This window comes from Rhinolophus ferrumequinum (assembly GCF_004115265.2).
Source record: "Rhinolophus ferrumequinum isolate MPI-CBG mRhiFer1 chromosome 3 unlocalized genomic scaffold, mRhiFer1_v1.p scaffold_36_arrow_ctg1_4, whole genome shotgun sequence".
NCBI classification, from domain to species: Eukaryota; Metazoa; Chordata; class Mammalia; order Chiroptera; family Rhinolophidae; genus Rhinolophus; species Rhinolophus ferrumequinum.
The window spans coordinates 2510889-2520621 of record NW_022680354.1 but is presented as its reverse complement, the minus strand read 5'-3'; the positions used below and the strand labels follow the sequence as shown (position 1 = coordinate 2520621).

General features: G+C 43.9%; 2 protein-coding genes across 3 annotated transcripts in view; one reads left to right on the top strand and one right to left on the bottom strand.

Moving 5' to 3' along the window:
• Positions 1–10: 10 nt before the first annotated feature.
• C3H6orf120 (chromosome 3 C6orf120 homolog) lies at positions 11–1473 on the bottom strand. The gene has a single exon (XM_033100417.1). It carries the CDS (start codon positions 1357–1359, stop codon positions 805–807), a length of 555 nt encoding a protein of 184 aa, XP_032956308.1. The 5' UTR covers positions 1360–1473; the 3' UTR covers positions 11–804.
• Positions 1474–2081: 608 nt separating this feature from the next.
• Positions 2082–9733, top strand: part of WDR27 (WD repeat domain 27) — a 155130-nt gene continuing 147478 nt past the window's right edge. For both annotated transcript variants that reach the window (XM_033100414.1, XM_033100416.1), the window contains exons 1-3: positions 2082–2220; positions 3455–3561; positions 3983–4178. In XM_033100414.1, coding sequence (XP_032956305.1) covers positions 3533–3561; positions 3983–4178 — 225 coding nt within the window. In that variant the 5' untranslated portion in view covers positions 2082–2220; positions 3455–3532. The remainder of the gene's footprint in view (positions 2221–3454; positions 3562–3982; positions 4179–9733) is intronic.

Sequence of the window (9733 nt, the reverse complement as noted above, 5' to 3'; positions counted from 1 at the left end):
TTTGGCTCTCTTCAGAAATTTAATGGAAATATATTAGGCAATTTAATTTGAATACTTAACTATATTTGAATTTCTAGTAGCCTGCAAGTTATTATGACCTTTTCCTAATCTATATTGTTTCTGGCCTATCTTAGGTACCGTGACAAAATTATTTAGTAATGGAAGAATTTTAATAAGTAGCCCAAGATGATAAAAGTTACAAATGACCTGATGGGATATGGTGCAGCTGGGTTTAGAATTGTCATTAACTGGCACAGGAATACCTGCCTGCCAGGAAATCCTGTTTGGATAGGAGCTATCACCCCTACTTGGGGGTAGGTGTGGGGTTTTAGTCCACGCTCCCACCAAGTATGAAGGAAATATTAAATTTCAGACTCGCTTTTAACTCTTCAAAGCTCACACATTTTAACTTCATTTAAAATCTCTAAGGAGTGACATTATAAAGGCAACAATCTTTTGATCTGTGTACCTGCATGTACGCTTGCTCTATTTTGATTTATATAAACCTAAGGTACTGCAATCTTTCTTTTTAGTCACCTGACAAGCTTATCAAAATGGAGTTTAAACATTTTATTGTGCATACTCCTTTTATAGGAGTTCTGATCTTGAAAAGAAAACAAATACCGTGCTTGCTGCTTTTCCAACTTTTGGGGTAACTGAGGTAACAAAACTGTATGGCTTTATTTTTCCATCCCCCAACTAGAAAAGATAACTAGGGTTTTCAGCCAGTTAAAAGTAGCTAGGTTCACAACAAACTGCAGTCAACTTCAGATTATTAGTGTACGCCAGCGTATGGTCAATGAATCAAAAAAGAATTTCAAGTACCAGTTTCAAAATACTAATTAGTATCGTCCAAAGAATGGACTCGTCTTCCTGCGATGCATCTTCTGGAGCGTACGCATGCTTATGACTCGTCTCTGTGCCATCTGAATAAGCAGCCTCACCAAATGGGTACTGCTCCGTCGTTCTATCGTAATACACTTTGATTTCAAATTCGCTCTCATGGTGAGATGGATGTCCATAGACCCCTATCCCCACAGGGCGTTGGAAATGCGCCGGGATAAAAACAATGTCCTGGCCGCAAGTGACAGCCTGTAATTCATAGTCATCAAAACTCGGATGGAGGGTGCTGGCCGACACGTACAGGTCTGCATCACCTTTCACGCTTTGCATTTTAAGGACTATCTTTCCCTCGTGGTTTAATCTCAAATAGCTGTAATTCCCAGCTCCTATGTGGCCCTGAACGACATGCAGAAGGATCCACTCTTCTGGAACTTCCTCCTCTTCAAAGGACGTCACCCAGGAAGCAGCTTGAGATGTCAGGAGGAGGAGGAGCGCGCTGGTCCAGGGAGCGGCCATGGCTGGTGACGCCTAGTGCGGGGACGTCTTCGTCCGCATGTTCTGTAGAGAAAGGACGGGACGCGCTGAGTACGCCTGGGGCAAACGAACACCCGTTTCCGCTTGGGGCCGCTCGGTCACCCCGAGACGGTCCGGGCCACCAGTCAGGAGCCGCAGCTTCCGGCGGGCCCTGGGCGACCTCGGCTGCCCACCCCCCGCTGCCCCGGGAGGGCCCCGGCGAGGGCGAGACCAGGGGGATGGGCAGGTGGAGGCCTTGCAGGGAGCGGACCTTCGGGGACCGGGAAGGAGGGGAGGCCGCGGCCGAGTGCAGGCTCGACGGGCTGAGGCCTCCCCCCGAGCACGGGGTGGACAGAGGGGCGGCTGGGGGGCAGGGCCTCCGCCGGGGGCCGGACACGGGGCGGGGAAGGCGCGAGAGGGCGGCAGCCAGGGCACAGGGCCGGTCACCGGCCCCGGACTCACCACCGCTCCCCACGGGGCGCGGCGCCAGGAACACCAGGGCCAGGGCCGGGCGGCCGCGCCGGAAAGCCGGAAGTGAGGCGAAGGCCCGGAAGTGGGTGGTGTCTCGGAGGGACGTCCGAAAGTGAGACGCCTCCCGGAAGTGACGAGCCTCCGAGCTCTCGCGAGAATGGTGAAAGGGGCTCGGCGGCGGCTGTCTCGTAACCATGGCGACGGGGCCGGGGCGGGGCGCAGGCCGGACGCGCTCGAGTGGCTGACTTTGACTCTGCGTCCACCTCGCGGGTCCCCAAGTGAGAGACAGCAGCGCCGAGGAACCCTTGTCCGGACGCCTGTCGGCCGTCCTGTGCTCGCCTTGACGGAGCGTCCGCTTCGCGGGCTGTGCGCCAGGTCCGGGCGGGTCCCTAGGTGAGAGACAGGTGCGCCTAGGGACCGTTGTCCCGGCACCTGTTGCCTGTTGTCTGTTCCTCTAAACAACGCGATACTGTTTGAAATACCCCTAAAAATATGTTCAACATGGAGTTGTCTTTATTTTCAGGACTTATCTTCTTAATTTGGAATACGGTGTTCAGGGACGCCCGTTGGCCATTGAGGATTCCCCTAAGGAAAGATGAGGTGCATTTTAGGGCCACTGTTGTGTTGGTCCCCACTGTTGTGTTTCGTTGTAGAACCTGCTGAATCACTTTTGTGGAAAGAAGCGGAGTGGGAATATTAAAAACATGCACCGATCCCTGTGTCTCCTTCTGTGGAACCTGACCTATGCCAAGTAGCTCCAAAACTTGTGGCTTGGTCAGGATGCCACGGAGACAGGCAAATGTGGCTTAAACTCTGAGTTGTTACATTTGCAGTCACTTACAGGTGTTTGAAGGTGGCAGGACAGTTTGGGGCTGATTATTTTCTTTGGGTTGATTTGCCCGAAGTTGGGAGAAGTCGCATCTGTTTGGGTCACACTGGTCTTTGGGCTGATGGTGGATGTGGGGACTGAGTCCCAGAGAGCAGTTTCCAGGCTCTCGGCCTCACGTGGAAAGGTGCTGGCTCGGGGAGTAGATGGCCGACAGCTGTGACTAGTTGGCCGTCAGCTGTTACCGGTTAGCCATTAGCCACTGATATAACTGCCGTGGCTAAACCAGCAAGCGCGGATTGCAGTCAGCAAGTGAGGTTGGTTGATAGAGAAGCAGACGGCAGGTTGCGGATCGTGTGGCTCCTGCTTCCTGTGTCTCCAACCCAGCCGCCAGCGAGAATATAGTGGTGTGACTCCCCTATCTATGGCTCCGTAGGTGTTCCTTTTTGGACTCACCGTGTCCTGCGTTCTTGTGTGGGGAGCAGGACTAGAGACCCCGCATGACAGTGGAGATGACACTAGTGTTTCTCAACAGCTTCTCCTGAAAGATGTATCTGGTGTCATGTGTGCTACCCCCTGAACCTGGGGCATTCTGCAGTGTAACTACCCATTTTATTTCCTGTGAAGAAAGCATATCAGAGTGGAATACAAGAGAGTGGATATAACATTTAACTATGTTTTTATAGTAACTCACTGCTGTGTCTTGGCAAATAAAATATATAAGTGAAGCAAGTTTGTGAACTAAAGAAGAAGGTGCTTCAAAATATTCAACATGTTTTTATTTTGTTTTTCTCCAACCAGCATGGTGACCAGACCCATTGCTCACCATTTATTATTCAAATCCCGTGTCCGAGCTCTGAGATATTTCTAGTGCCTGGAATGAAGTGTGAAGCAGAGCAGACTCAAGGGTGAGTCCTGGGCTGTGGGCGCACGCATGTAACATGCCCGTGTTTATGGAACACAGAACTAGCCCTCATGCTGCAGATGGGTGTTTGCTCTTCACCACGCTTTGAGAGCTGCTTGTTTCCTCCACATTCCAGCGCTGGAAGGGGAGTCTGCGAGTGTAAGCAAGGCTGCTAAGTGGGAGGAGTGGGCCTTGGATTAGGTCTGTGGAGTGTGGAAGCCTGTGGGCAGAGGAGGGCCATCTGGCATACGGGACCTCTGCGATTTTCAGTGACTTCTTTTCTTTTTCTTGGGAGCAGGGCACGGTGGCCAGTGGGTACGTCTGGGGTGTGTGTGTGAGATCATGTTAGTAATTGCGATCAATAACAGGCTGGTGACTATATGAAACATCACACCTGTAGCCATCAGCTGTTCTTGTGTTTTCAGATTGCAGATGGAAGAACCACAGGAGATTTCCTCCACTGAAGGTGGCTGTGTAGGAGATATTGTCATAGAAAAATTCCTGATCGAGTCCAAGAAGTCCACACCCCACGTGCAGCTTGCTTGCAGCATGCAGCACTCTGCTTTCCCCTTAGATGGAAATGAACTTTGCATCTGGAACACTGAGGACCCTTCTCAGCAGGTATTTAGAAGTCGTATGTGTTTCTTGTGAAGTCAGATGATACAAAGCGCCTTGCTGTCTGTCACCTCTCCGTTTCTCTGATGCTGTTTGGGTAACATTACCCTCTGGGGACTCAGCTAGCAACTATGGGAGGAAATGTTAGCACAACAGAAACATTACGTTAAATTTGATTTTTGTAAAATAAACTGTCTGGAATCACTTAATTAAAACATTTCTTTAGTAAGAACATGAACAAGAATAGGTTTATTTTAACACAATCGACAAGTTGAAATTTTCTAGATTTTTTATATTTTTATATTAACACACTTAAATAAGTTTATTATGTTTATTGCAGAATCTGATAGTTTTAAAGACATCATTAGTTTTCACTCTAAAGCTTATTTCATGACTAATATCATTATCTGAATACTCTTAAAAAAAACAGGTTTCATTGTATAAATGAGAAAGTAAATTCTATCAACCTGTTTTGGCATTTGAATGATTTTTGTCTTCATTTTGAGCTTCAGACGTTTGAGGATACTGACTACAGCACACAGGAATCAAAACTATATTTACTTTGAGCATTTTCTGTAACTTTCAATCTTACTGGCAATTACTTTGCTAATAGAAGCTGTTCATCATTAATAAAGGTAAATCTACATTTTGATTCCCTCTGAATTAAGAGATGTATGTTCAGATCTCCAGCTTGATCTCTCTTACATTTTCAGTGAATGATAAAACATCTAGAAAAATGCGTTCCAGACGTTAAGTGCACATTGCGGTGATTATGACAAAGTGAACACGTCTGGGTGACTCCCCCTCTTGCTTGGTGCTCCCTTCTCACCTTCCTGAAGAGCACGTCATCTGACGTGTGGCACCATGGGTTGGTTGTGCTCATGTTTGCACTTTGCACACGTGGGCTCGTGTGTGATGCATTCTTTTGTGCTGGTTTCTTTCATTCACCGTTTTGTCTGTGAGGTTTATCGATGTTCATTTTCACCTCTGCATAGATTTTCATTGTGTGTATAGACAGCACTTTACGCATTCTACTGCTGCTGGCATTTGTTTTGCTTCCACATTTTGCCTGCTACAAACATTCTGTAGTATGTCTTGGTGCATGTGTGTACAGCTGCCGAGTCTTCGGGAATTCGCATATTTAGTTTTGTAGACAATGCTAAGCACAAGAAGACTCCCAAAGTGGCCAGTCTGTACTTCACACACTGTGTAAGAGCTCCAGTGTATCCACAGCCTCACCCACACTTGGTCCTGTTATTATAATTTTAGCCCTTCTGGTGGGTGGACTGGTACTTAATTGTAATTTGCAATTCCCTGCTGATTAATGATGTTTAACACATTTTTGTACATTTATTGGTCATTTGAACATTTTCTCTTTTTCAGTCTTTGTAAAGATTGAATGATATATGTGCTCAGTGTCTTGCCATTTTTATATTGTATTATCTGTCTTTTCCCTATTGATTTGAAATTCTTTATGTATTCTACGTATAAGCTTTTAGATAGTTTGCGTTTTCTAGAGTTTTATGTAAATGAAATCAGACAGTATTTACTCTTTTTGTCTGGCTTCTTTAATCAGAATAATTATTTTGAGACTTACCTATATTGTTGCATGAATGAACTATTCATTCTTTTTATCATTGAGTAGTATTCCATTGTACGAATACACTACAGCTTATTTAATCGTCTTTCTGTTGGAAGACATTTAGCTTATTTTTGTATTTTTATTTAACTATTATAAGTAAAGCTGCTATGAATATTTGCACGTCTACATCCTTTGTTTTATAAATGTCAGTTAGGTCAGATCGGTTTATGCTGTTCTTCAAGTCTTCTGCATTCTTGCTGATTTGATGTCTACTTGTTCTATCAGTTATTGAGAGAGGCATATTGAAATCTGTGACTAAATGTGCGTTTGTCTGTTGCTCTGCCATCAGTGTGTTCCATGTATTTTGAAGCTCTGTTATTATGTAAATGTTTTGTATTTTTATGTCCTCTTGATAAATTAACTCCATAATATTACAAAGTGATATTCTTTATCCCTGATAATATTCCTTGCTTTGAAATTTTGGCTCTTTTTTTTTTGGGGGGGGGGCACAACTTTTAATCTTTTTTTTGTACTGTAAGGCTTTATTATTTTTCTTAGGAGCAGTTTCAGTTTCACGGCAAAATTGAGAGGAAGGTACAGAGATTTCCCACATACCCTGCCCCCACACAAGCACAGCCCCCCGCCCCCAGAGAATGCAGTAGTTACAGAGATGAACCTGCACCAACACACCATCATTGCCCACATTTCATAGGTTATCTTAGTTCCCTGTTGGTGTTGGACGTTCTGTGGTTTGGAGAAATGTGTGATGACATGTATCCACCACTATAGTGTCACACAGAGTATTTTCATGGCCCTAAAACTCCTCCAGGCGCCGCCTGTTCTTGCCTCCCCACACTCCCAACCCCTGGCAACCACTGACCTTTGTACTGTCTCCATAACTGTGCCTTTTCCAGAATGTCGTAGAGTTGGAATCTTACAGTATGCAGCCTTTGCCAACTGGTTTTTTTCACTTAGTGATGTACATTTACGGTTCCTCCATATCTTTTCATGGCTTGAGAGTTCATTTCTTTTCAGTGCTGAATAACATTCTATTATCTGGATGCACCACAGTTTATCACCCACTGTCTTGTTGCTTTTAGGGTTGGGCGATTGATTATGACTAAAGCTGCTGTAAACATCCACGTGCAGGTTTATGTGTGAATGTTAAGTCTTCAGCTCCTTTATGTAAATACCAATGAGCACAGTTGCTGAATCAAACGGTACACAGGAAACCACCCGTCTTCCAGTGGCTGCACCGTTTGTGTCCCCGTCAGCAGTAGATGAGAGTTCCTGCTGCTCCAGGTCCTCACCCGCATGTGGTGGTGTCCGTGTCTGGATTTCGGCCAGTCTTGTAGGTGTGTGGTGGGATCTCATTGCTGTTTTAATTTGCATTTCCCTGATGACTTATGATGTGGAGTTTCTTTTCCTGTGCTTACTTGCCATTTGTATATTTTCTTTGGTGAGGTATCTGTTAAGGTCTTTGACCCATTTTTAAATCAGGCTGTTTGTTTTCTTGTGTTAAGAGTTCTTAGTATATTTTTGGGTAATAGTTCTTTACCAGATATATCTTTTGCAAATATTATCTCCCAATCTGTGGTTTGTCTTTTTATTCTCTTGATAGTGTCTTTCACAGAGCAGAAAATTTTAGTTTTAATAAAGTCCAGCTTATCAAGTCTTTCTTTGATGGATCTTGCCTTTCATGATTCTAAAAATTCATCACCAAACCCCAGTCATCTAGATTTCCTCCTGTGTTATCTTCTAAGAGTTTATAGTTTTCTCCACTGTGTTGCCTTTGCTCCTTTGTCAAAGATCAGTGGACTATTTATGTGGGTCTGTTTCTGGCTCTGTATTCTCTCCCACTGATCTGTTTGCCATTTCTTTCACCAAGACCACACTGTCCTGATGAGTGTAGCTTTATAGTAAGTCTCGAAGTCAGGTAGGAGCAGTCTTGTTCCTCTTCAATAGTGTGTGGCTATTCTGGATCTTTTGCCTCCATGTAAACTTTAGAATTAATCTGTTGGTGTTCACTGGGATTACACTGAATCTATAGATCAAGTTGGGAAGAACTGACATCTTGACAATGTTAAGTCTCCCCGTCCATGAGCATGGAAGAGCCCTCCATTTACTTAGTTCTCCTCTCATTTCTTGCAGCAGAGTTTTACAGCTTTCCGTACAGAGGTCTTGTACACATTTCCTTAGACTTGTACCCAAGTATTTTATTTTGGGGGGCATTAATATAAGTGGTACTTTTTGTGTTTTCAGTGTCAAATTCCACTTGTTTATTGCTGATATATAGGAAAGCATTGGACTTGTATGTTAATTTTGGATCCTGTAACCTTACGATAACTGCTTAGTTTCAGGGTTTTTTTGTCAATGCTTTTGGACCATCATGTTATCTGTGAGCAAAGACGGTTTTATTTCTTCTTCCCAGTCACTATACCTTTTTCTTATCTTACTGCATTAGCTAAAACTTCAGTCTGATACTGAAAAGGAGTTGTGAGACGGGATATCCTTGCCTTGTTTCTGATCTTAGTGGGAAAAGTTCTAGTTTCTCACCATTAAATATGATGTACGCTGTAAGTATTTTGTAGATATTCTTTACAAGTTGAGGAAGTTCCCCTCTATCCTTACTATACTGAGAGTTTTGATCATGAATCAGTGTTGGATTTGGTCAGATGCTTTTTCTGCATCTACTGATATGATCATGTGATTCTTCTTTTGCCTGTTGTGATGAATTACATTCATTGATTTTCAAATGTTGAACCAGTCTTGGATACCTAGAGTAAATTCCAGTTGGTCATGGTGTATAATTCCTTTTATACAGTTTTGGTTTTGATTTGCTAATATGTTCAGTATTTTGTTGAGCATTTTTGCATCTACGTTCATGAGAGATATTGGTCTGTAGTTTTCTTGTAATGTCTTTGGTTTGGGTATTAGGAGAGTGCTGGCCTCTGGGAATGAGTAAAGGAAGTATTTCCTCCGTTTCTGTCTACGAGTGAGACTAGAGAATTGTGTTTTAAATGTATACTTTCTTCCTTAGATGTTTGGTAGAATTCACCAGTGAACCCATCTGGGCCTCGTGCTTCCCGTTTTGGCAGGTTATTAATTACTGATGTATTTTCTTTAATAGACGGAGGCCTATTCAGATCATCTGTTTCCTTTTCTACACGATCTAATCTGCTGTGAATCTCACTCATTGTATTCTTCACCTGTTGCTCTAGTTTTCATCTCTTGAAGTTAAATTTAGGGCCTTTAAAAATATATTTAGTGCCTTGTTTTGCGTTAGAACATGTGGAATAAAGTTATAATGACTGTTTTCATGTCATTGTTTAGGAATTCTAACATCTGGATCAGTTCTGGTTTGGTTTCTAACATGTGGATGGCCTGTGGGTGTTTCTCATGGTTTCTTATTCCTGTTGGTTTTTGACTAGATGGTCTTGTTTCTTTGACTAACTGATTATTTTTGATTGGTTGCTGAACATTATATTATATATGAAAAAAATGCCGAGCTAATTTGAAAGTCTGGATGATCTTTGCTTCTTCCAGAGAAAATCTGTGTTTGCTTCTGACAGCTGGCTGGCTGAGGGCACTGGCAACCTCAGATCACCCGAACCCAGTCAGGGATGAGGACAGCTTGGAGGTGGTGTCAGTGCTGGGGAGGCCCTTCTGTGTCCACGCTGCCTTCACTCCTTGGGTCTGGTCCTTTGGGTTCCTACTCTGAGCCTAGGGCGTTTAGCAGCATGCCCCTTCTCTCCACGTTAGCAGGCTGTATGCTTTTTTTTTTTTTTTTTTTTTTTTTTTTTAAATTGGGGAAGGGGAACAGGACTTTTATTGGGGAACAGTGTGTACTTCCAGGACTTTTTTCCAAGTCAAGTTGTTGTCCTTTCAATCTTAGTTGTGGAGGGTGCCGTTCAGCTTCAAGTTGTTGTCCTTTCAATCTTAGTTGTGGAGGGCGCACCTGAGCTCCAGGTCCAGTTGC

Bases quoted from the DNA above. Each gene is read 5' to 3' on its own strand.
- C3H6orf120 (XM_033100417.1), bottom strand. From the start codon at position 1,359: ATGGCCGCTCCCTGGACCAGCGCGCTCCTCCTCCTCCTGACATCTCAA.